This window comes from Macaca fascicularis, chromosome 11 (genome assembly GCF_037993035.2).
Source record: "Macaca fascicularis isolate 582-1 chromosome 11, T2T-MFA8v1.1".
Lineage (NCBI taxonomy): Eukaryota > Metazoa > Chordata > Mammalia > Primates > Cercopithecidae > Macaca > Macaca fascicularis.
In genome coordinates, this window is record NC_088385.1 from 82,152,526 (window position 1) to 82,179,383 (window position 26,858).

Below are 26,858 nucleotides of genomic sequence, written 5' to 3' on the forward strand. Positions count from 1 at the left end.
CTTTCTTCATAAATTACCCAGCCTCAGGTATTTCTTTACAGCAACACAAAATGAACTAAGACAAGAATCAAGCAAAGTCAAACTTCTATTTTACAGTTCAACTGATTATCAGTTGACTCATGTATCAGACTGATTAGTTAGCAACTATAGCCTTTAGTGATTGCCCTGGATCCTAAATATTTCTAATCTTAGCTTTGCTTTGCCAGTAAAGAGAATCAATTTACATGTTGATCCCTGCTTTAAAGAGGGGCTTATATTTCTGATATCAGGGATGTCTTCTATTTCCAGAGATTACTAGTGTTAATTCATATAATTGTAATAGAATTTACTAATAGGCCACTTATATAGCAGTTTTGATTCTCATAATGGTATATTTTAAAAAGACATCAAGTAAGTTCCTCAAACCCCTTAAGCACAAAATTATTATATAGAATCTACAGAAATGCTTTTTAACTAGAAGTTCTTCTAAAAGAACCACTAAAAACATATTAAACTTAATAATTTCACACCTTTAATATAGATTCTAAAAATCAAAGCAGCAAAACAGCATATTTTCCAGAAGAATTTAGGTGCATATTGGCTTCTATAAAACTCTTTATTCTTACTATATAAATACTTACCAATTTTATGGAAAATCTGCAAATAAAATTTGTTTTTCTCTTAAACCAAAAATAAAAGAAGTCCTCATTTGAATTTGCACTCAGGGAAATAAAAGTTTTACTTAAAAAATATTTTGAACCATTTTCCTGCCATTCAGTAAAGCATGTGCTTACAGAAACCTTCATTCTGTTTTCCCAATATCTATACAGTGGTCTATCTAAATATCACTTTGAATATCCTGCAAACAATACATGGTGAGATGCTAAAAGGTTATGAAATTATCTTGCCTAGTATTATAGACACCAGATTATCATATTTCTGTGTTTATATTTGGGTCTACAAAAATGTTTTTAAAATAAGAAAGACTAAATAATCCCATTAATTTTGTTACTCTTTCAGCTAAACACTATGTAATTTATTTAATTCTAGATAGTTTCTACCGGGTTAAAAAATAGCTGACATGTCATACCTACTTATAAATTTATTATTTTTTAGCTACAGAAAAATGCTAAGCAAATACAACATTAAAACCATCCTGAAAACACATTATTCTTACAAAAAGTTAACTGAATTAAAAATTCTATCTATATATTCTCTTCTTTATGGCCACTAGTATCCTATTTTTCAAATTATTCCTTCCAAAAATCAAGACTGACTTTTTATGTATGATTATGAAAGCCATTACAATTAAGATGTTTATTATTATATTCATTAATAATGAATTTATACCCAATTAATATTACATAAAAACATAACAATTTCAGCAATTCATGATGTTAAAAAACCATTTCCCATAATGTGACAAAAGATAGTAATGAAGTGATGGTAGTTTTTGCACAAAACAGACTATAAAGTCTCAAACTACTTATCAATTTTAAAATATAGACTGTCAGACCAACTGAGTTCAAGACAGCTACGTCAACAAAATACGTAATGCTGTCTTATTTCTAATCCCAAGGTACGTGAAAAACTTCTATCAGAGAAAAAGTGACTAAACTATATGGCTATAACTTTTTTGTCAGAAAATGATTACAATAACCCGTTAAATTTGTTGTGAAGAACAAACTAGCTAATATAACTAAAATATTTACAACAGTCCTTGATAAACAAAATAAACGTTACCTATTATACTTATGACTAATAGCAAGACAAGTCACCCAAAAAGAGATTTCTATAATACATGCAGTTTTCTTTAAATTTAATTAGAATTTTTTAAAGCCTCATACATTACCTTTTCATCTATCTTGTTTCTTGGAGACTGTTGATGTGTAACGTTTGAGTTTGTATTCTCTGCATCTATCTGACTATACTGCTTATAGCCCTCTTTCATTTCCGTTTTATATTGCTGATATTTTAGTTTATATTTGTCTGTTGGTGCTGGCAAATTTTCAGGTATCATGTTCTGATCCTATAGGTAAAAAGAAAAAAGAATGCTGTCAGAAAAAATTACTAATTTTCCTTATTGGAATTAACAGGTTTATCATTTATCTTAGCATTTACTCCTTAAAAATGACCATTATAGTCAATGTTCTAAGCAGAGATAGTATTTAGACATTCAACTGGTATAGACAGCATCACTGACCAATCAGAGCAGACAGAACTGCTAAGAATGGGCACTTACCTTAAATACTAGTAAGCTTGTACCTTGTTTCCTAGCTGAAGATCCATTCTGGTTCCAATAGCATTTAAGAGGAGAAAAATTGATTTATCTTTCTTCTTAGGATTTTTAGATAAGCTTTTCTTCTGCCTCAGAAGAACTCCACTGTTAATCTTTCTTTTCATAATAGACATAGCAATTGAAGATCACTAATACTGAGCATTGGTTGTCATTTCTAGAATATCAAGATATTCTATCTATTTGCAAACATGGAAACATTTGCAAATAAAATTTGTTTTTCTCTTAAACCAAAAGTAAACAAATGTCCTCATTTGAATTTGCATTCAAGGAAATAAAAGTTTTACTTAAAAAATATTTTGAACCATTTTGCTGCCACTCAGTAAAGCATGTGCTTACAGAAAACTTCATTCTATTTTCCCAATAGAAAACAGTGACCTAAATATTATTTGGTTCCCTACCATATTTCCATGGGAGTGAGAGATAATGGAGTCAGTGGATAAGAGAAATCTAAAAGAAGTGCTATACAAATACAAGGGCATACTGTATTGACCCAGGGAGGGACAGACACTCCAAAAGGAGCTTTTTTATACAGCCAGTCCAATCCTTGAAAAGTGTTGAGGATATCCATGTCTAACCCAGAGAAGGATGAAGCAAAGCTTCAGGATATTATTCATGCAGTTTTCCAAAATGAAACTAAGAACATGAATAGAGTCAGCCATATGAAAAGACTAACAAAAACAGAAAAGCCCTACTCCTATACTAGTCAGGATTTATATTCACATTGTGAACAAAACACTAGATATGTTTGAAGCATAAACATGTCCCAAGGAGACAACTTGGAATGAGCATAGCTACTTACTCTATAGTATCCCAGTAGCCTAAAGTATGAATCAGTTTCCAGGAGACCAGTCTTACATTGCTAAAAGCAATATCTGATCTAAGAGTTTGCCATATTTTAAAAAATTCCTCAATTCCATATAAGGATATACCTGTACTTTACTGATTTCATGTAAAAATTTTAAAATACCAATTTCAATGTGTGACAAGATGTAAAACAAGTAAAAATCATTTCACTAACATTACGGTTTGGTATTCTAACACATAAAATATTTAAACTTGGCAAAACATCGATTGAACATAACAAAATTTTTTAATTTTATTGAGATTAAATCCAGTGCTAATAATGCATACTATAATTCTGAAAATTGATAAGCAAATAAATACTAGCCAATTTATTTAGATGATGCTGAGTATATGGAGTTTGACATGGTGTGACCCAACCAAGAGTAGAAGATGAATTTGGCGGGTTTGCTGTACTAAGTGGAATATATGAAAAATTGTCCTAAAAAATAAAATTAATGATACTTCTTATATTCTATGTGTAATATTGTGTTTTAATGTTTATTATATTAAATACTAAATAAAAATTACCTCATCATCAGAGTCAACAAGGCTTCCCAAATCAAGTCGTGGGACCCTGAAAGAAATAATCTAAGTATCTCGTAACTTTTTAACATGAAATTTTAACAACTGCAAATCTTATGTGTTACATCTTTTATAAATAGGTACACTGAAACCAATGGTGCCGTGGCTTCTACTGGCTTGTGATAGGCTTTTGTTAAATGCTCAGTAATTTGTCAAGCTGGTTGTTAAACCCATCCATCATTAAAAATATATATAAATTTACAATTAAGTTATATTAAAAATAAATACTCAAAATTCATCACTTCCCAATGATGTCACTGTACTTTGCTATTATCTGTGCTCTAGAGATTATCTATGTCTATCCTATCTCTATGGTAGTTTAATAGTGTGCACCTCTTTCCAATTCTGTGCTCAGTGATGTCATATAGGTACACTGAAATCAGCCTTGGTGGGATTATTTACACTGCAATTGGCAAATGCTATGAATAGGACTTGGTTTAATATTTGGTTGATTTCTGAAACTGTAACAAGTGTTGGAGAAAAATGTTAACAATGCAGATTCAACCTAAAATTATATCATGTCTATACCTGTCACACAGTGAATAGCCTCAAAACACACTGAAGAAATGTGGTTTTATAGTCAAAACTATTATTTGACTCAGCAAAGAAATCACTCATGTCACTTTTTAAAGTAAACAAAAATATTAACCAATATTCATGCTGGAACTACACAGGTTCATCAATTGCAACCATAGGTTAGCTAGAGATACAGAGTTCAGCAAAAAAACAGAGAGACAATTATGTGAAAATCTACTGGCTATATGGAATCTACAAGAGAGACTATATATTTGATTAATATTTGTAAATTGATTGCTACATGTCCTTTATATCAGTAAAAGCTACAATCAACTTAATATATGCTTAAATTTCTTTATAATAAACAAGTAAAATTTACAATAAACTTATAATACACTTTCAGAAAACCAGTCCTTAAACTTTTCTCTGTACACAAACAACACAGCCATTGTTACATACTCAATATCTTGGATCTAGTGCTTGCACCTAACTCTATTCTTTATGTCAAGATGAGCACACAGGTAATCTGTCACACAGAACCACATAAATGTTGATGTTTATTCATTTTGATCTTCAGAAATGTCAATACTCTCTGGTTTAGCCTAGTAAATTACTAAGTTTTTAAATTTGTATTTTTAAAGAGCCTCTATAATCTAAAATACTTGAAAGAATAGAAAAATCGTATTATTTCAAATTTTAAAAGTCAAAATAACATATAACATAAAACACAAATTAATATATTCTAAACCAAAAATAAAATAATTTTAAGATTGATAAAATTGTCATATTCCTCAAAATTAAAACAGACATAATTATCCTTAAATTCATGTCAACTATATGAATTATACAAGGATAAACATTTACATATCTCTTTAATAAATGCATATAGTTGAATTTTCCAAATAAAATAATATTTTCACTTTTTCAGGAAAATGTAAAACATATTAAGGAAAATAAAAAAACCAAAGAAGTATTACCTATAATTCTACCATCTTATCACAAAAGCTATTTTAATTTTGGTATAGTAATTTTCAGGCTATCCATATGTGTATAGATTTTTCTGTGGTTCACAATCATAGCTACATATATAATTTTGCTTTCTTTTTTAATTAGTCAATGTATGATAAATATGTGCCCATTAAACAGTCCAAATGTGAAGAAACGTAACTTACACTGATGGGCAAGAATTCCGGTTTGTCCATGATTCAGAAGTCCACCTTTGCTTTAATTTAAAAAAAAAAATTTTGAATCGGTATGAACATGAATATACCCTTTATACTTTAAGAGATATACAATGAGTCAATGCAATAAGGCTAATTATATTTTTTCTCAGTAAACGCCATATAATAAATGCGTATTAAGCCCCTTCCTACTGTGCTTGAGACACAGATAAAATGGCAAGCAAGACAGATAATCCCCACCCACATAGCACTCTGCTGGAGACGTTCTCTCACATAAACAGTAATGGGAAAAATCAGACTGTAACAGAGTAACTACATAGCAGTATACCCAACCTACTCTAGGGAATTTGGGAAGCTTATTTTTGTTTGTTTTGTTTTGTTTTTTTCTTAAGGCAACCTTTAACAGGAGTTCTGAAAGATAAGGAGGAGTTAGCGAGAAGAAAAGAGAAGAAAGAAAATTGATTCAGCTAGGAAACAACTTGTGCTGCACAGGCCTCCAGATAAGAGTCAGCATTTGGAAAGGGGTAAAATCCAGAGTGTGAGGGGGGTAGGGCCAAGTTGTTACATTATAGTACAAGTTAGGGAACTTGGACCTTGTTTTTAAGGTAATGGCAAGACAGTGAAGGGTTTGAGAAAGAAAGTAACAAACACATGCATGTGTTTGTCAACATTCCATCTTGTTGCCAAAAACATTGTGCAAGGCATGAAAATTACAACAAGCTTAGCCACCATGAAATAGAAGATATATATGAGTCTTAGGAGAACTTCAAGTTAAAAAAAAATAGAAAATAATTCACCCATCAGCACTTACACCCTATTTCTGAAATGTTACCTGACTTGTGCTTTTTTTGTGATATTGGTAGCAACCGTAAAAATTACATTCTACTTTTTGTCTTTTTTTATATTTTCCTTAAACAGATACTCTTAAATAACAATAATTATACAATAAGTTTAATTTTAAAAAATAAAACTAATTCAAGCAGTGGCAAATTTTCAAGTAATTATTATCTTCAATTTTGGTGGTTCCATTCTTCAAATCTAGAAAATGCTGATCCTAAATATCTGTAAATATAAGTAATCACAAAACACGAAGAAAAGGTCAAAAAATTATTTAATAAGTCATCCTGAAAGAAGAAAATTATATAGTTCACATACTTGTAGTGGCTTCTTTCTTCCAAAGAATGGCTGAATTTGGCTCCTAGAAGTGGCAGCAACTCCTTTAACCTCTAAATCCATTCAAGTTCCTGTATTTATCATGCACTTTGAAAAAGGTAGAGTAAATGTTAAATGATAATTCTTACTCTAATTTTAAATAAGTCATACAAATTACCTAACAAGTTTACCTGGAAAGAAATCATATGGTTAATCACTTTTGGTGCTTTTACCAATATCAACTTTTTGTAGGGCAATCACATTATGCCCTGTGTTAGCATGAATAATGGGCCCCCAAAGAAGGCCATGTCTTAATGCTCAGACCCTGTAAATATACCACCTTACATGACAAAAAGGACTTCAGATGTGTTTGAATTAAGAATTTTAAGATGGGGCGATTATCCTGGATTCTCTCGTGGGCTCAGTGTAACCACCAGAATCCTTATAAGAGGGAAGCAGAAAGAACAGAGTGAAACAGAGAAGATGTAAGGATGGAAGCATACGACAGAGAGGGGTGAAGATGTCAAGCATTCTGGTTCTGAAGATGGAGGAAGAGGTCATGAGCAGCCTCCAGAAGGCAGAAGAGGCAGGAATGGATTTTCCTCTGGCGCTTCCAGAAAGAACCTGCCCTGTTGACAGCCTGATTTTAGCCCCTTAAGACTAAGGTTGTACTTCTGATCTTCAACTATAAAATAAATGTATGTTGTTTTAAACCAGTAAGTTTAAATTTTTTTACAGCAAAAATAGAAAACCAATGCATCTCCCTCTTCTGTACTACCACCATGAGATATACCTTTATCTCCTTTACTCATTTCCCAAACCTTTATGAGTTTCGGTTTTGCCAGAGTAGCCTGATGAAAATACTTTTAACAAGCAGTATTCTTCATCTAGAACAAAGAATAAAATGGAGTAAATGGTCCAATTAGTAATAATGTGGTGATTGGTAAAAATGCTTACAAAAGGATGTTGAAAGTAATCAACTTGGCCGGGCGCGGTGGCTCAAGCCTGTAATCCCAGCACTTTGGGAGGCCAAGACGGGCGGATCACGAGGTCAGGAGATCGAGACCATCCTGGTTAACACGGTGAAACCCCGTCTCTACTAAAAAAGATACAAAAATATAGCCGGGCGAGGTGGCAGGCGCCTGTAGTCCCAGCTACTCGGGAGGCTGAGGCAGGAGAATGGCGTGAACCCGGGAAGCGGAGCTTGCAGTGAGCTGAGATCCGGCCACTGCACTCCAGCCTGGGCGACAGAGCAAGACTCCGTCTCAAAAAAAAAAAAAAAAAAAGAAAAAGAAAAAGAAAGTAATCAACTTGCAAATATGTACAAAATAAAAATCAAATGAATACATTTCATTGAAATTTTGTATATTTTATACTTCACCTTTATATTACTAAGGACAATTTCACATTTAGATATTTATTCATACTTTCTTTTTCTATAGTCTTGGATTTATTTTAACAATAAATTATTTCTGTTTTGTTTTTTAAAGGAAAGATAGCGTGACATCCTGCCAGCTTGGAATTAGACAGACATACATTGTAATCCTGATTTTTGCCACTTTCACATAATTTAAGTTTGAGTAAAAAATCTTTATGAACCAATGTTTCTACATAATAGGTAAAATGAATTTAATGTTAGTACTTTTCCTGTTGGAATAATGTAACATTCAATAAATGGTAGCCATCATTATTATTAAAATATATTTTTATTTCATGGCCAATGAAATCTTACCTGAAAGATAGCCCAATTCCTTACTAACTTATCTATATGGTTCTCTTCACCCCATCCCTAGAGCCTCTTCCTCTAAAAATTCCTTGCCATAAGCCTAGAATTCCACTCTAAGTCAAGTCAGGAGACTTATCAACCAATAGTAAACATATTCTGGAAAAAAAATACAAATCATTAGACTCAAAAATTCTCCTATAGCACTACAGATGGCTTTCTTTCCAGAGCTATTTTTCACAAACAAGCAACTTTTAAAAGTTGCTATTGTTTTGTTTTGGAGGCCAGGGTTAGGTTGGTTGTTTAATCACACAAATTATTGTATTTGCAATGATGATTACTCGCTAACCAACCCAAGTTGAGATAAGGATGCTGAACAATCAGCAAAGTGATTTTCTCCACACATTAGTCTCTCAATTGTTTATATCCTAGTAACAGTTATAGCTATTTCAAATCACTATAGGTCATTTCAAATCAGTATAATTTATTTGCAAATTTAAAAAGCAGCAACATTTAAATCCTCAAATGTCCAGGACCCCCAGTTCCTCTACTTCCCCAATCAGGACAGTCTTCACTCTTCACTGTCATTAGATTTTCATTTCCCTAATAAACTGTCAAGACCATGAAAGTTCGTGTCTCCTGCCCTTAAATAAAGCATAGGTAGTAAATATTTAGTCAATAGTAAATTAATGCATAGCAAAATACATATATACATTTTACACATATTCTTAGATTCCTTTCATTTATCTGCATCTAACTGTAACATAATCACAATGCCAACATATAAATTCTATCTTCAATTAGATAAGATGTTTAAAGCATTGCATTATAACTATTAGTCCTTAATGCTAGACTGTAAGCCTCATATTTGCTCACCCTATGTCTCAGGATTTAGAAAGCCCACAATGTAGTAGGAACTTAACAAATGTTTATTAAATAAGTAAAGTCAGTTAATTCAGAATGGCATAACACAAAAGTGGTTAACTTAGATATAGTAAGAGTATTCAAAGGGCAATGCCGTCATATATGGAACACTTCCGGATCTATAGAATTAGAGCAGTCAGGCAACTGACACCCTATGTAGATGATTTTAAGATTTTGACAGGGCTTCAAAGACAAAAACAGCTCAATCTTCTGATTTTCAAACCGAGCCAGCTGAGACCCAGAAAAGTGAACTGTACTTTGCTAAATGGTTTGCCAGTTATTGCAGACCCGAATTCACTACTTGGGTTTCAGATCTCTTTTCAGTACTACATCCTCACTGGTACAGGTAATAGAAGAATCCAAGGGGAATTAGCTATATGGACTAAAGAATTAGAAATCTAAACTTGGTGGCACAGGAATCAGCAAACAACTGGCTGTGAGCAAATCTTTGAAACCTATGCCAAGGGTTGTCTTTGTCGTTAAGCACTGAATATCCAGCTGGGCTATATTGGAGCTAGGGAGTAGCAAAAGGAAGGGATAGCACTTCTAAATGGCTTCTGTCCCCAAATAGCTGCATGTCATGGGGTGATATTGCTAGCATATAATAAATACTGTTGGCTAATGTCTTTAGCGCTACCAAAAATAACTGAACACACTTCCCATTTCCCTCATTTTTTTTTTTTTAAGGATGACTATTTCCACTTCCAATTATTATCCCTTCTCTCTTGGTAGTATTACTGGCTATTATGTTACTTATACCAAATCAGAAAAAAAATGAAAAAAAAATAAACTGATTTAATTCAGCTCATAAATAAGGAAAAAAGAAAGAGCTGTAAATACAATTAGTATTTAAGCTACATGAAGGTACGGACCAAGTCTATGTTGGATCCCACACGACTACAGACCCAGATATCTGAATTCAAACTTAGGTCATTCCTAATTTCAAACAAAACAGAGTAACACCTTTTTCACCCACATCACTCCCCTGGCTCCCAAATTATATTATACTTCAGAGCACCTGCAGTGTAGCAGAAGGAATTCCCCATCCCCTACCTATCTGGGATTCCTGCACAGGACAGGCGAGGGGCACAAGAGACAGCTAGCCTGATTTCACCTAACAGCTCAGTAAGAAGAGGTTCAGAGTTAGAAGGGCTAGAAAAATAACTAGCGCGATTCCTCCAAAAACCGCCTTCAGAAAGCTTCAGACAGGTGAGTCTGGTCAGTCCAGGCCTGAGTCTGCAGGTTGCCCGGCAACTGGCGCCGCAGCGCAGGGCCTCTGATTACACTCTTACCTCCAGGGACGAAAAGGTGGTCGGTCCAAGTCCCTTGTACGTTCTACGGCACTTCCTGCCCCCGCCAATCTGCCTCCTCAGTTCCGCGTCTGGCTGACCGGAACTGAGCGTGTGGCCGAAGACCCCGCCACGCTCTGAGAAGTACTTGCTGACTGGCAAACTCAAAGGGGTGAAATCTCTGCTGCAGCCGCCAGAGCTTCCCAGGGAACTGGCTCCGCGGCCCCCCTAAACCCCGGCGAGGAGCCGGAGCGGACTCGCTCACCTGCGCTTCTCCTGAGCAAGGAAAGGACCAAAGCCCGGCCCGGATCCACGGCGATTGTTGTGTAAATCTTTGTCTAATTGAATTTTATTTAGCATGTTTCATAATGCACCTGTCTGTGCGCAGGGCCCAGAATGATGTTTTGAGGGGAAGAAATTTAAGCATATGCTGCAATATCTGTCTCAAGGAGCTTGCACTATTTTTTTTAAAAAGACTGCAATATATTATACAGAGATTATAGATATTAGACTGGATATTACTTTAAATTTGTGTGACCATGTACATATAGATGATTACATGAATAATTGCATATACATGTATGTGTATTTGTGTGTATATATAATTAAAAATTAAAATGATGTATGGAAAGGGCAAAGGCCTAGATATCAAGAAACCTACATTTTATTCTTTGCCAATTTTTTTTTTTTTTTTTTTTTTTTTTTTTTTTTTTTTTGAGGCGGAGTCTGGCTCTGTCGCCCACGCTGGAGCACGGTGGCGCGATCTCGGCTCACTGCAACCTCCACCTCCCAGCTTTAAGCGATTCTCCAGCCTCAGCCTCCCAAGTAGTTGGGATTACATGCGCCCGCCACCACACCCGGTTAATTTTTTGTATTTTTAGTATAGACAGGGTTTCACCATGTTGGCCAGGCTGGTCTCGAACTCCTGACCTCAGCCTCCCAAAGTGCTGTGATTACAGGGATGCCACCACGCCCGGCCCAAATATTTTTATGTATGCTCTGTACACAGTGTCTTGGCATCTACTCCTCATCTATAAAGGGAAAAAGCTGGTTTGAGATAATTCCAAGGTTCTACTCCACTCTAACATGCACTAACTTTCCTAAATTACACAGCCAAGAGTCAGATATTCAAATTAGAAGTAAGAGTTTATGAAGGTTAATCCAGTTCTTTCATAATCCTGTTTTTCTAATCTGCAGTAACTTTTCAAAATTATCTCCCCTCAAAATGTATGTATCAAAACATGAATATTTCCAGTATTTCCTGGAGCCAGTTTGGGAGTAAAAATACAAATAAATTTTTAAAGTATAAAAGTAGTGAAGTAAATGAGGTATAATGTAATCACTCTGTATTTTTCTGCTGCACTCCATAAAATTAATCCACCAATTACCCCCACATAGAAAGAAAAGCAAAAATAAATAGCAGAAAACACACATAAAAATAAAACAGAAAACTAAATTTAACTTTTAAAAAGTTATAAAAGACCTTAAAAATTCTGGTGCCCCAGCTAAACTTGTCCATTCCACAAATAGATGTTCAAGAAAATAACATTAGGACGTGCACAGAGTCTAATCCTGGCAATTAGACTTTTTACACCTAAATTATTTTAGTATTTCTGAATATAGCTGTCTACGCCATTGGGAACATGGTCTAAAAAACATAATGTATACAATTCAGACATTTTGTTATAAACGTCTATTAGAAGAGCAATAATCTTGGATTATGTTTTGACTATATATTCTCTACTTTTGCCAATCTTTAAATCCATTACTTTATGAAATTCCTGTTGTTGTTATAGGCAGTTAATTTCTCTATACACTAAATGAAACTAAACTAGCTGTTAACCTTTATCCTTATTAACCTTATCCCTATCAACCTTTCCTGTTTTGCAGTTCCAAAATAGTTTGCATTTGAAGCTCAACTTTAAATTTTCATTTACTTGATCATTCATTAATGCATTCAACATTCACTGAGTACCTGCTACTTGAAAATATTTTACTTTATATTTGCATTTATTTGTTCATTCAGCCACTTATGTATTTGACAAACATCCACTGAACACCTTCTATCTTCACATAAACCCAATGTTAGAAAAAGTGAAATATATAAGCCTACCCAGTATTTCCTGTTATACGATTAAGTCAAAAATATTTATTGAGCCCCTCATATGTATATATACATATATATAACAATTAAAATATAGTTTCTGCTCTCAAGAAGCTTACAGTTGTATACCACATTATTAGAAAGTTAAAGAGAACTCATTTGTTTTTTCAACCAATTTTTATTGAGGGTCTAAAGGTTCAGTTCCTGTTCAAGGTGCTAGAGATATAGCAATGAAGAAAACAAAGCCACTGTTGTGGTAAAGGTTACAACCTGATAGAGAAGGCAGATGTTAAAAAAATAAATAACATAAATTCAGGAGGTAATTAATGCAATGAAGAAGACTAAAACAGGTTAAGTGGATAGACAGTGACAGATAGGAGATGTAGGATGATCAGGGAAGACTTCACTTGAAGGGAACTCTATAAAGAGCATTGCAGACAAAAGTAACAGCAAGTGCAAAGAAGCTGAGGTGAGGGCATCCTTATCAAGCTGATGGATGTGGCCCATGCAGAATAAGCCAGGAGAGAATGCAGGAAAGAGGCCAGAGAACTAGCCATGGTCAGATTATGTAGTGTCTTTTGGGCCATACCTAGGACTTCAGATTTTTTATTGTGGCCCCCCATAGTAACGGAAGCCAAGTCTTTAAAAGTTCTCTCTCTCTCTCTCTCTCTGTATACACACATATGTATATGTACATGTGCCTATAGACATCTGTATCTCTCTCTGTGTGTAGATGTATATATGTCCATAGGCATACATACATATACATATATGTGTACACACACAGATTTATATAGAGAACTTTACATATATAAATGTATGTGTGTATATACACACACATATGTGTATATGTATATGAGTATATGCCTATAGACATCTGTATATCCAGGAAGAGATCTATATGTATAGACACATGCAGGTGTACATATCTGTATCGATTTATCTATCTGTATACCTACACGCAAACATATACACATACACGTGCATATGTTCATGTCTTTGGGTGTGGGATATCAGAAGCTCAGTTTGGACTATGTATGTGATAAGAAAGTAGTATATACAGCAATTCTCCATTAGCTGGTAGTAGACTAGAAATATATTATCTATTGCCCAGTAGAATTTCCATTAGGATCCTTGCAATTTTCTTTTTTTATATTCTAATTTTCTTTTTATTTTTAAAAAGATAACAGCCGCATCAAAGTAGTTTGTTTTTTGTGTCAAGGTTGACTATGGCAGAACATTCAGCAGATGTAAATATGTGTTCACCTGAATTAAATGACATTGTAAACAACTTCGAATCACTAAGTAAAGATATTTATTTGAAACAGAAATACTAAAAAAATTAATGTCATGGGGAAAAATGCTGGTTTATTACTGAATATCAATATAAGTGACGTAATGAATTTAAAACATTAAGCCAAATGAAGTTGGTTTATTGCATTGCAGGTAAAATAGACAATCAAATGTACTCTGTCCATCCCAGTCTCAGCATATCAATTAAAGCAACTCTTGGAGTCTACCAGTCACCAAACAGTGGCTCTGTTCCAAACTATCAAAAACGGAAGATTTGTCAAGAGAAATTACTTGGCTACGTTTTCCAGGCATCTATTTTTATCTATCTAAGCAATCGGTCTCTTCAGACGGAAAAAAGAAGGAAATTAATTGTTTGACAAGTTGATAATTTAAGATCACGGTATTGTCACTATATAAGAATTGCCTATTCTTACTATATTCCCAATCTCTGAGGGAAGTGGCAATATGATTCTAGATTATTTAGAACAATAAAAATCTATACAAGGAAGCTGCGTCTAAAAAACTAATATATAGTACTTTGCACTCCACTGGCCCATTGTCAGCATCCCGCACTTGTTCTTTACCTAATTTGTGTGGCTTGCATATTGCAATCTGCATTACAATCCAGGCGCGCTCTGCAGATTACAGATTGGATCCACAGAAAGCAGTTTGGATGGTTGAAACTCCCTCCACCAGAGGGCGACTCACAGCTTTCCCCTGTAGCTCAGAGCTTTGTGGAAGGCGAACCCTGCTGCTTGTTCCTCCCCACAGCGACACTGACAAGCAGATCCAGCCTGCTGGGCATCCCCGCGCTGGGCTCGAGCCGGTGCGGGAGGATGGAGCCAAGGGAGATCGTGGTGCGGGGCGGGGGGAGGGGAGGAGAAATCGTTGCCGCAGCCGTTACTGGTCCGCGCAGTCAGGGTATCGTCCACCTCCTTCCATGGCTCTGAAGAAGAAATTCAGTTGTTTATGGACCTTGGGTCTGTATTTGGTAGCCAGTACCAAAATCCCATCCATCACTGACCCAAACTTTATAAACAACTGCCTCGATGCCCACAACGAATGGCGTGGCAAAGTCAACCCTCCCGCGGCCAACATGAAATACATGGTGAGAAAGAACCAGGGCTGGGCTCTTAAATCCCTGACTCATCCTAAGGCATCTGGGTGGTAAATTTCACAAACTTAACTTGTACTAATTCAGTGCAGACTTCATATATAGGCAGTGAAAAAGAAAAAAAAAAAAAAAAAGAAAATCGCACCTTGGCTGGGCTGTCTCCTCCACAGTCATAGGAGTGAACAAGAAAGGAAAACTTGAAGCTGTTCCTTGTCTCTCGCCGGGAAGGTGGGGATGCTGGAGCGGTGTTTGGAAGTTGCTTTGTTGCACCACTAAGTTTATAAGTACTTAACACAGGATTATTTTGTTTCCTTTCCTCCATTTTTTGGCTAGCACTTTGCATCACCCACAACCAAGATACAAGATATCAAAGAAATAGCCCAAGAATGGAGATTCTCTTGTTTTCTTACTTATTTTTATATCATATGAATCCAAGATCAAAACAAAACTTTATGTGTAGTATTATTTGAAAAAATATTACAAGGATGAGAATATTGAAATCAGGAATTGAATTACATCAGATGGTCGTTTTCATGAAAAATAATAAATGCATGAAATTTAATTCCAAAAACATTAAACTAATTGTGTCCTTTCAGACCTCCATCATATAGAAAATAAGGCAAAAGACAGTACTCTATGGAAGAATAAGCATAAAAAGCATTGGATTATTAAAATAATCCATAGAACTTACAAAATGTTAAATATTTGACTATGAATTGTGTGATTGGAAATTTCCCTTGCATTATAACTCTTTCTTGTTTATAAATGCATCATTATGAGCATAAACGTTGATAGTATTAGTCTATTTTATGTACTATGCAGATATAGATACAGTGTAATTCATGTCTATTCCAGCTTTCTCCTTTTCTATCCAGTGGAAAACAAAATAATAGTAATTATAAAATCACAACTCAGGCATTAAAATAAGTTCAAAACTGTACTAGTCTACTGTATAAGAAAATTATATTTTGAAGGACGAGAAAGATTCAAATAGATATTGGAAATGAAACAAGAATAAACTAATCTCTTTAATGCAGAATTGTTAAGATATTTTAACATATAATGTTTACCAGCTTGGGGTTGTCCAAGGCATAAATTAACTAGAAATAAATCTTCAACTGAATTCAGAAATACTAATATTAGTAGTAATATGGGTGATGCCTTTAGAGTTTTATTGTATATTGTATGATAAAAAAAAGAGTAAATGTGGGGTTAAATATAATAAATGTTCTTTATATTTCTTTTGTACTCATTGACTCTTTAAAGCAAAATGTGATAACAATGAATTGTGGGGTTTATAATAATGTAGAAAAGAAACACATTATAACTGATGCATTAAAAATGAAGTGAAGTGTCAATAGAATTATTCTGCTGAAACTTCCTTATATTGTTAAGAATCACAATAATATTTCCGGATGGACTGTGAGAAGTTAAGAATGCATGTTTTTATATCTAGAATAACCACTAAAAATATACAAAGAAGTAGAGCTAAAAATCCAGTAAATAGAATACTAAAAGTCCTTGATTAATTTTTGGAAAACAGGAACAAGGAACAAAAGAACAAAGAGGGAATCAATTAAAAATAGCAAATGGTAGACTAAAACTTAACCATGTTAAAATTATATTAAATGCAAATGACTACTACATACTTTAATTTAAAATAAAGATTATTAGACTGGATTAATGCTTTTGTAACAGAAACATATCATGAATAGATTAAAGTAAAAAGATGGAAAAAATACATTATGCAAACTCTAAAATTAAGATAGAGTAGCTATATTTATAGCTACCAAAGTAGATTTTAAGACAAGGAGAACTACCAGAAATAAAAGGGGACATTAAGGAATAATAAAAGGGCCGATTCAACAAGAGACACAGCAATCTTCAATGCAAATAAATGTAATAATGTATTTTAATACACAAAAATTGTCAAAAGTAAAGGGAGAAAGAGACAAAACCGTCATAGAGATTTTAATCTTAGTGAATAAGAGAACAAGTAGGTAAAAATCAGTAAAAATAAAAAAGATTTGAACATCAAACAATTTTACCTAATTGACATTAAACAATTTATACCACACTGCAAAATACAAATTCTTATCAAGTATGCATTACATTCATCAATATAAACAATATGCTGAACCACAAAACAAGTCTCAATAAATTAAAAGTATTTGAAATTTTGTTCTATATTTTCTGAAAAAAACAATAGACTTAAACTAGAAATAAAGTGTGGAAAATCTCCCAAAATGTGAAATCAAGCAGAACATATCTAAATAGTCCATAAGTTAAAGAAGAAATAACAATAGAGATTACTATAATTTAGATTTGAATGTTAATGGAAACACAACATATCAAAACTTGTGGGATATAGCAAAAGAAGTGTTTGGAAGCATATTTATAGATTTAAATGAATATTTTAGGAAAGAAGAATAGTTAAAAATCAAGACCTATTCTTTCAACTCAAGAAGGTAGGAAACAAGTGTAAATTAAGCACAAGAAAATTTTTTTAAAAACTAAAGATAATCATAATTTGAGGAAATTGAAAGTAAAAGTATGATGGACAAAAATCAATAATATGAAAAGTTGGTTTTAAAACTATATATTAATAAAATTGATAAACCAGTAGCAAAAAAAAGATTAATGAAGAAAGACACAACTCAAAAATAAATTTTAGGAATGGAAAATCACTTTTAAAAAGCGCCAAACATTAAATGGATAGATAGAGAATATTTTGAACAACTTTATACTAATGAATTTGACAACATAAAGAAAATAAATAGACAAATGTATTGAAAATCAACATTCTATAAAATTGACACAATATTTTGATATGTTGTTTATTGAAGGATTACTAGTGCATAAATGCATAAAATGCACTAGTTTTAATGTACAATTTTTTTACGTATGTATATGTCAGTGAAACTACCTACATCAAGATTAGAATTTTTATTTCGTATATGGATGCCATGTTATTTAACACATAAAGTCTCATAAATATTACATTCTGTACTATGTGTTTTATAAAGTAACATTAAATCCTTGAACTTTGCCTAATAAAAGTATTGCTCATTATTTTTATTTCTTTGATTTCTATTATTATTTTTTGACTATTGTATTCTTTGTCTTGTACAAATGAAAGAATCCTGGGTTACAGACTGATTTTGAACCCAATATAAATCTTTTAACAGGGATATTTAACCAATTTATTAATGAGATCATTCGTCTGCATCTTCATCAATCTAAATAGTCTTAACGCCATTACATAAATTAATTATGTAATGTAAAATATTCTTAACAGAAAATGCACGTGAATTCTAAGAAAAAAGCAACACCAATCTTATACAAATCTTTTTGTGAAACTGAAAGAGAAAACCTTTTGGAACTTTATGAGCCAAGTTTTACCCTGGCACCAAATGAGACAAAACATTACAGGTTAGAAAATTATAGCTCAATGTAGATGCAAAAAATCTTCAACAAAATTATAATCAATTGAATCCAGCAACACATATAAAGAATATTATATCATGGATTTATCTCAGGAATAAAAAGTTGGATTAGGACTTGAAAATTAATCAACATAATCAGGATCAAAACTAGAAATACCATTAACAGAAAACTCCCCAGAAAATGAAAAAACTGTGAGAAATCCAACTTGGATTGGGGGATTTTAATTGCTATTTACAAGTTGCCACTCTTAATAGATTAAATGAGAAAAATTATATGATCATCTGAATAGAGTCAGGAAAACCATTTGGCAAAACGCTACATCAAATCATTTTGTTTCATTTTTTTTCCATTTTATCCTGTAGGTTTTTTAATAATAGTTTTGGGAAACAGGTGTTATTTGGTTGCATGGGAAAGGTTTTTTTTTTTTTTTTTTTTTCAATTTTTAAGTTCTAGGGTACATGTGCAGGATGTGCAGGTTACACAGGTGAACATATGCCATGGTGGTTTGCTGCACAGATCAACCAGTTACCCACATGTTAAGCCCAACATCTATTAGTTATTCTTCCTGAAGCTCTCTTTCCTCCCACCCCCATCTGCCTACAGGCCCCAATGTGTGTTGATTCCCCCCATGTGTCCATGTGTGCTCATTGCTCAGCTCCGACTTATAAGTGAGAACATGTGGTGTTTGGTTTTCTGTTCCTGCATTAGATTGCTGAGGATAATAGCTTCCAGCTCCATCCATGTCCCTGCAAAGGACTTGATCTCATTCCTTTTTATGGCTGCATAGTATTCCATGGTGTATATGTAGCACATATTTTCTTTATCCACTCTATCATTGATGGGCATTTGGGTTGATTCCATGTCTTTGCTATTGTGAATAGTGTGCAGTGAATATACATGTGCATGTATGTTTATAATAGAATGATCTATATTCCTTTGGGTACATACCCAGTAATGGGATTGCTGGGTCAAATGGTATTTCTGACTCTAGATTTTTGAGGAATTGCCACACTGTCCTCCACAATGGGTAAACTAATTTACACTCCCACCAACAATGTAAAAATGTTCCTTTTTTTCCTGCAACATTGCCCGCACCTGTTGTTTCTGGACTTTTTAATAATCGCCTTTCTGACTGGCCTAAGATGGTATCCAATTGTGGTTTTGATGGCATTTTTCTAATGATCAGTGATGTTGAGCTTTTTTTCATTTGTTTTTTGGCCACATGTATGTCTTCTTTTGAGAAGTGTCTGTTCATGTCCTTTGCCTACTTTTTAATGGGGTTGTTTAGTTCTTTAAATTTATTTAATCTCCTTATAGACTCTGGATATTAGACCTTGGTCAGATGGATAGATTGCTAAAATTTTCTACCATTCTGTAGGTTGTCAGTTCACTCTGATGATACTTTCTTTTGCCATACAGAAGTTCTTTAGTTTAATTAGATCTCATTTGTCCATGTTTGCTTTTGTTGCAATTGCTTTTGATGTTTTCATCATGAAATATTTGCCCATGCCTATGTCCTGAATGGTATTGCCTAGATTTTCTTCTAGGGTTTTTATAATTTAGGGTTTTACATTTAAGTCTTTAATCCATCTTGAGCTAATTTTTGAATAAGGTGTAAGGAAGGGGCCCAGTTTCAATTTTCTGCATATGGCTAGCCCGTTGTCCCAGCAGAAAAGTTATTTGCTAGTGATTTATGAGATTTTGGTGCACCCATCGCCCGAGCAGTGTACACTGTACCCAATGTGCATTCTTTTATCCCTTACCCCACTCCCACTCTTCCCAGTGAGTCCCCAAAGTCCATCATTCTTATGCCTTTGGATCCTCATAGCTTAGCTCCCACTTATAAGTGAAAACATACAATGTTTCTTTTTCCATTCCTGAGTTACTTCAATTCAAATAACGGTCTCCAACTCCATCCAGGTTGCTGTAAATGCCATTATTTTGTTTCTTTTTACGGCTAAGTCGTATTCCATTACATATATATAATATGTGTATATTTTATATACACATATTTTGTATATATATGTATAAATATATATATACACATACCATATTTTCTTTATTAACTTATTGGTTGATGGGCATTTAGACTGTTTCCATATTTTTAGAATTGCAACTTGTACTGCTATAAACGTATGTGCAAGTATCTTTTTCATAAAATGACTTCCTTTCCTCTGCGTAGATTTTTGACAAAGGTGCAAAAGTAATTCAGTAGAGCAGTCTATTCAAGAAATGGTGTTGAAACACCATTTAATACCTATAAGAAAAGAAAAACAACTTTGACCTGAAAAGCAAAAATTATCTTACAAAATGAATCATAAATTTAAATGCAAAGCATAAAATTATTAGAAGAAAAACAGGAGAAAATCCTCAGGACAGAGCTAGATGAAACTTCCTAATATAATGAATTATTTTGATTTTTTTCAAAACCAAAAACTATTTTTAAAAAGTCAACAAATTTGACCCCATCAAAGTAAAAAACTTCTACTTTATAAAGTACCCTGTTAGGAACATGAGAGGACAAACTACAAACTAGGAGAAAATATATTCAAACTATATATTTAAGAAAGAACTCCTGTCTAGAGAAAGAACTCTCAAAACTCAACAGTTAAAAAAAAAAAAAAAGCCGGGCGCGGTGCCTCAAGCTTGTAATCCCAGCACTTTGGGAGGCCGAGACGGGTGGATCACGAGGTCAGGAGATCGAGACCATCCTGGCTAACACGGTGAAACCCCGTCTCTACCAAAAAATACAAAAAACTAGCCGGGCGTGGTGGCAGGCGCCTGTAGTCCCAGCTACTCGGGAGGCTGAGGCAGGAGAATGGCGTAAACCCGGGAGGCGGAGCTTGCAGTCAGCTGAGATCCGGCCACTGCACTCCAGCCTGTGCGACAGAGCGAAACTCCGTCTCAAAAAAAAAATCAATTAGAAAACGAACAGAAGACTAACGTTTCACCACAGAGATATACAGATGGAAAATAAGCACATGAAAACATGTTAAACATCATTAGCCATTAGTGAAATGCAAATTAAAACCACAAGGACATATCACTACACACCAATTAGGAAAGCAAAAATAAAAAATAATGACAATATCAAGATATGGTGAAGATATGGAGAAAATTGATCAGTCATACTTTTCTGGTGGGAATGCAAAATGGTATAGCCACTCTAGGAAATAGTTTGGCAGTTTCTTACAAAAAAAAAACCTAAACATACACTTACATATGACTTAGACTTGCAATTGCACTGCTGGGCACTTTTTCCTTTTCCTTTTTTCCTAGAAAAAGGAAAACTTATTGCTACATAAAAATCTGCTCAGAAACATTTATGGATACTCCCAATTCAATGCTCTTGAGAAACAGGAGTTTAGGGACTCTATATATGTTTGTAATAGCTCAAACTTGTAAACATCCAAATTTCCATCAATAGATGAAAGTTAAACTGTGGTACATCTACACTATGGAATATGACTTGGTCATAAAATGGAACAAACTATCAACACATGGAACATCTCCATGGCTCTCAAAGGCATTATGCTGAGTGAAGAGAAGCCAATCTCAAAATAGATACATACCATAGGATTCTATTTATATAACATTCTTTTTTCTTCTTTTTTTTCTTTTTTTTTTTGAGACAGAGTCTCACTCTGTCACCCAGGCTGGAGTGCAATGTCACAGTCTTGGCTCGCTGCATCCTCTGCCTCCTGGGTTCAAGCAATTCTACTGCCTCAGCCTCCTGAGTAGTTGGGATTACAAGCACCAGCCACCACATTTGGCTAGTTTTTGTATTTTTAGTAGAGATGGGGTTTCACCATGTTGGCCAGCTGGTCTTGAACTCTTGACCTCAGGTGATCCACCCACCTTGGCCTCCCAAAGTGCTGGGATTACAGGCGTGAGCCACCAGGCCTTGCCATCTATTTATATAACATTCTTGAAATAACAAAATTACAGAACTGAAGAACATATTGATGATCGCCAGGGATTAAAGATAGTATGGGTAGTGAGTGGTTGTGATTTAACGGGATAGTATGAAGGATCCTTGTGGCGTTGAAACAGTTCTGTATCTAGATATTGTGGGATTGATTACTTCAATTTATACATGTGATAAAATCACATAAACCTACACATAATCAAAAATAAATGCAAGTAAAACTGTTGAAATCTTTAAAAAGTCTGTGGATAATACCAATGTCAATTTATTATTTTGATATTATACTATTGTTACAAAAAACATTACCATTGGGAAAACTAGGTGAAGTCTACACAGGACCCCTGTGTACTGTTTTTGTAACTTCTTGTGAATTTATAATTAGTTAAAAATAAAGATGCTTAAAAATAACCTTGGCAATTATACCTACATTAAGCCTGTTGCTTTTGTCATGAGTTGTTTCTGGACTCTGTTCTGTTCCACTGAGCTATTTGTCTACCCTTGTGTCAATATGACAATATCTTAATGTAGCTTTATGATAAATATTGATATATGGGAGAGAAATTCTCCAGTTTTATTCTACATTTAAAAGATTGTCTTAGCTTTACTTGGAACATCGCATTTCCACATACATTTTGTAATCAATTTCTACCCCAAAAAAGCTACTTGGAATTTGATTAGAAATAAAATTATATGTCATAATCAATATTCTTTTGCAATATGAATATTCTGGTCCATGAATATTTTATATCTCTCCATTTATTTAAGTCTTTCAAAATTTATTTCAGTTACGTTTTTGCAGTTTTCAGCATAGAGGTCTTGTATATCACTTATTAAATTTATTAATACATATTGGATGTTTTGGAGCTATTCATTTGTAGAATATACATAGAGATATAATAGATTTTTGCATACTTTCATTGTATCTTTCAACTTTGATAATTTCATTTATTTTTATACTATTGTTTATGTATTAATTTAAATTTTTATGCATCCAGTCATGTAATCTATGAATAATGATAGATACAATCCCAATACATTTAACGTGTTTTGTCTTATGTATTTACAACTCATGCATTTTATTATACTTCCTAACTTCTTGTATAATAATAAGTAGAAATAACGAGGGCAGATATCTTGTTTTATTCCTAATCTTGAGGGAAAGTTATAATATTTCACCATTTTATAAGATTTTTGTCTGTTTGTTTGTAGATTATCTTGATCAAATTAAGGGCATATTTTCTTTCTATTCCTAGTTTTTTGCCCTTTTTAATTATCAATGTGTATTCATCCTTTAATTGCAATAAATTAACATGAACTTCTGAATTACTAGACTTTAAATTCTGGATTATTTTAATCACATTCCGATTTATTTCTTCAGTGACTCTAATGTATCAGGCCATCTGCTAAGTACTGGTAATATAACAATGAACTGTCATAGAGTGAGTATAAATAAGTATTTCTGAAGTAGAACTACAGAGAAATGACTAACCGTGAACACAATAAATACCAAAGAAAAACTACATCTTATTAAAATAATAAATGTAAGCAAAAATTAATTGATTACAATCATTAGAATAATTTAATGCAAATATTTATGCACAATTCAATTTAAATTATTTTTATCTTTCAGATTTGGGATAAAGGTTTAGCAAAGATGGCTAAAACATGGGCAGACGAGTGCAAATTTGAACATAACAACTGTTTGGATAAATCATTTAAATGCTATGCAGCTTTTGAATATGTTGGAGAAAATATCTGGTTAGGTGGAATAAAGTCATTCACACCAAGACTTGCCATTATGGCTTGGTACAATGAAAGCCAATATTATGATTTTGATAATCTGTCATGTTCCAGAGTCTGTGGCCATTATACACAGGTAAATATTTGACATCTTTATTGATTAGTTCTTATTTGTGTATATTTTAATTGCCAGAATTTATTTCTCTGTGTGTAAAGTGCCTTTATTTTTCTGGCTGCCTTTAAATTTTTTCCCTTATCATAGGTCTTGAGCAATTTAATAATAATATACCAAAGTTTTCTGTATGTTTCTTGTGCTGCAGTTCACTGGCCTTTTTGAAGTCATAAGTCAATAGCTTAAATCAAATTTAGAAAAATGTTGGCCACTGTTTCTGAAAATACTTCTTTCTCTCACTCTCTCTCTTCCCTCGAAGTGGGAAGTTCTCTTCAAGTTACTCATGTAGAAAGTCACTTGAAGTTTTTCCAAATAAATTGATGCTCTTGTCTCTTTCTTTCTTGGTTTTTTCTCTCTGTGATTAATTTCAAGTAATTTTATCGCTGCATCTTTAAGTTTGTTGATCTATTCTTCTGTAATGTTTAGTCTCCTGTTAATCCCATTCAGTTTGTTTTCCTTCTTGCACCTTAAAGTTCGTATCTCTACAAATTTAATATTTTTACATCTTCAATGACTATACCTAATATGTTTGCTCTTTCATCTAGCTTTTTAAGCATATGAGATAGAGTTGTAATAATTAATATTTTCCCTGCTAGCTCTAGTATCTGTGTTAACTCTGTGTTAGTTTCAATGGATTGATTTTTCTCTTCATTATGCATCAAATTTTATTCCCTCATATTATGTTGGGTAAATTTTATTATATTCCCAATATTGTAAATTTTGCCTTGTTGGGTGCTGGATTCATCTGTATACTATAAATATTCTTGAGCTATCTTTTTGGGTACAGCTAAGTTACCTGAGACATATTCGATCCTCTTTGTTCCTGCTTTTAAAATATGTTAGGTAGAATAAAAGTAGTGGGTTTTTTTTTTTTTTTTTTTTTTTTTTTTGAGACAGAGTCTCGCTCTGTCACCCAGGCTGGAGTGCAGTGGCCGGATCTCAGCTCACTGCAAGCTCCGCCTCCCGGGTTTACCCCCTTCTCCTGCCTCAGCCTCCCGAGTAGCTGGGATGACAGACGCCCGCCACCTCGCTCGGCTACTTTTTTTTGTATTTTTTAGTAGAGATGGGGTTTCACCGTGTTAGCCAGGATGGTTTTGATCTCCTGACCTCATGATCCGCCCGTCTCGGCCTCCCAAAGTGCTGGGATTACAGGCTTGAGCCACCGCGCCCGGCAAAAGTAGTGTTTAGTCCAGAGCTGATAATGATCTCTCACTACCCAGGCAAGATTCTTCTGCATACTCTACCTAACACACTGAGAATTATGAAGTTGTCCAATTCAGAAAGTGGGAATGGGTCCAATTTCTGATTTTGTGTAAACCTTGGTATTATTTCCTCTAGTTTTTGTAAATGGGTTAGACTAGTTTCTTCACATGCATGTTTTGATTAGTACTTTGCTGAATAGATGATGAGGACCCTCTGCACATTGTCCTAGTGTGTCACTGTACATTTCTCACCTCTTCAGAACTATGCCATCTAAACTTCTGCATCCTTGGTCTCCCCAAGACTCTCAATCAGACTCTCTCAATTATGAGAGTCTATCAAACTTCTTCTGAGCCATAATGTAGAAACTGTCTCCAGGCAATATACAAGGACAATTATAGAGTTTCCATCTTTTTTTCCCCAAATCTCAGGGGTATTACGTTGTGTTGCCTAATGTCTTGAAAACCATTACTTCCTATCATTTTCCCAATTTTTAAAATTATTTCAGGTAGAAGTGTAAATGTGTCTAAAATTCACCTTTCGGCCAAACTTTAATGCTAGACATGGTACTAAGCCCCTAGGAAAGCCTGTTTAAGCAATATAAATAGCTCACCTTCTTCTCTAGACTTACCCATTTGTATAAGTTGAATTAATACATAGGGTCTTAAAACAAGTCGTTCTTATCAGAGGTGCAGTGAACAAATAATAGCAACTTCCACGTTCCCTTTATGTTCACTCTTCGTTCAACAACAGGATGTTCTAAGTCTAGACACTCTCCAGGACATCAGGAAAGATGTTGGTAAAGAATATGGTTTGGCTACTACTGGGAAAATTGAAAGAATGAATCAAGTGTCAGACGTCCTGACAACAAAAAAGATGCAATATCCCTAATAATATGGCATCAAGGCTGAGTCATAGCTTTTATATATCCTTTGTCTTCTCTTTTGCTGTAAAGCAAAAAAAGAAAAGCCGGTTCTCAAATGCCCCTTCTCCCTTCGTATTGCTAGATCAGAAAGGGGAGCTTACTTTTTATTGACTAGTTTACACTTAAGGTTAAATAATTAGGAATGGTTATATTCTTATAAAATCAACAACTATATCTTGCTTAATGTTCCAAACAAAATAAGAGAAAATTTTATTGCATTTACCACCTATTGATATTCACATTGGAGTTACATCCAATGTTCATATTAATATTACATCTAATTTCTTTAATGAAACCAATACATCATAAACCTACATAGTGAATATTTATTCTCACCATCTCAAAAGCCCCAAAAAGTCACAATTTAGATAGAATTTAATGGTGTAGTTAGTTATTCATAAGTCAAATTGTTAAACATGATTTTTTGGAAATATATATATTTTAGTT

At 33.8% G+C, this 26,858-nt stretch overlaps 2 protein-coding genes across 8 annotated transcripts in view; one reads left to right on the top strand and one right to left on the bottom strand.

Annotated features, from left to right (window-relative positions):
- The window catches only part of CAPS2 (calcyphosine 2), a 60,947-nt gene extending 50,243 nt beyond the window's left edge, over nt 1–10,704 (bottom strand). For 2 of the 6 annotated variants that reach the window (XM_015431220.4, XM_015431216.4), the window contains exons 1-5: nt 10,492–10,704; nt 6,556–6,660; nt 5,392–5,441; nt 3,650–3,695; nt 1,832–2,008 (exon numbers count right to left, since the gene is read on the bottom strand). In XM_015431220.4, the coding sequence (XP_015286706.2) occupies nt 1,832–2,008; nt 3,650–3,695; nt 5,392–5,441; nt 6,556–6,636 (354 nt within the window). In that variant the 5' untranslated portion in view covers nt 6,637–6,660; nt 10,492–10,704. Of the gene's footprint in view, nt 1–1,831; nt 2,009–3,649; nt 3,696–5,391; nt 5,442–6,555; nt 6,661–10,491 lie in introns of those variants that run through there. The other 4 variants (XM_074007441.1, XM_065524581.2, XM_074007442.1 and 1 more) reach the window with 3 other exon arrangements.
- Nucleotides 10,705–14,611: 3,907 nt separating this feature from the next.
- Nucleotides 14,612–26,858, top strand: part of GLIPR1L1 (GLIPR1 like 1) — a 38,898-nt gene continuing 26,651 nt past the window's right edge. For both annotated transcript variants that reach the window (XM_065524583.1, XM_005571576.4), the window contains exons 1-2: nt 14,612–14,993; nt 24,005–24,250. In XM_065524583.1, the coding sequence (XP_065380655.1) occupies nt 14,826–14,993; nt 24,005–24,250 (414 nt within the window). In that variant the 5' untranslated portion in view covers nt 14,612–14,825. The remainder of the gene's footprint in view (nt 14,994–24,004; nt 24,251–26,858) is intronic.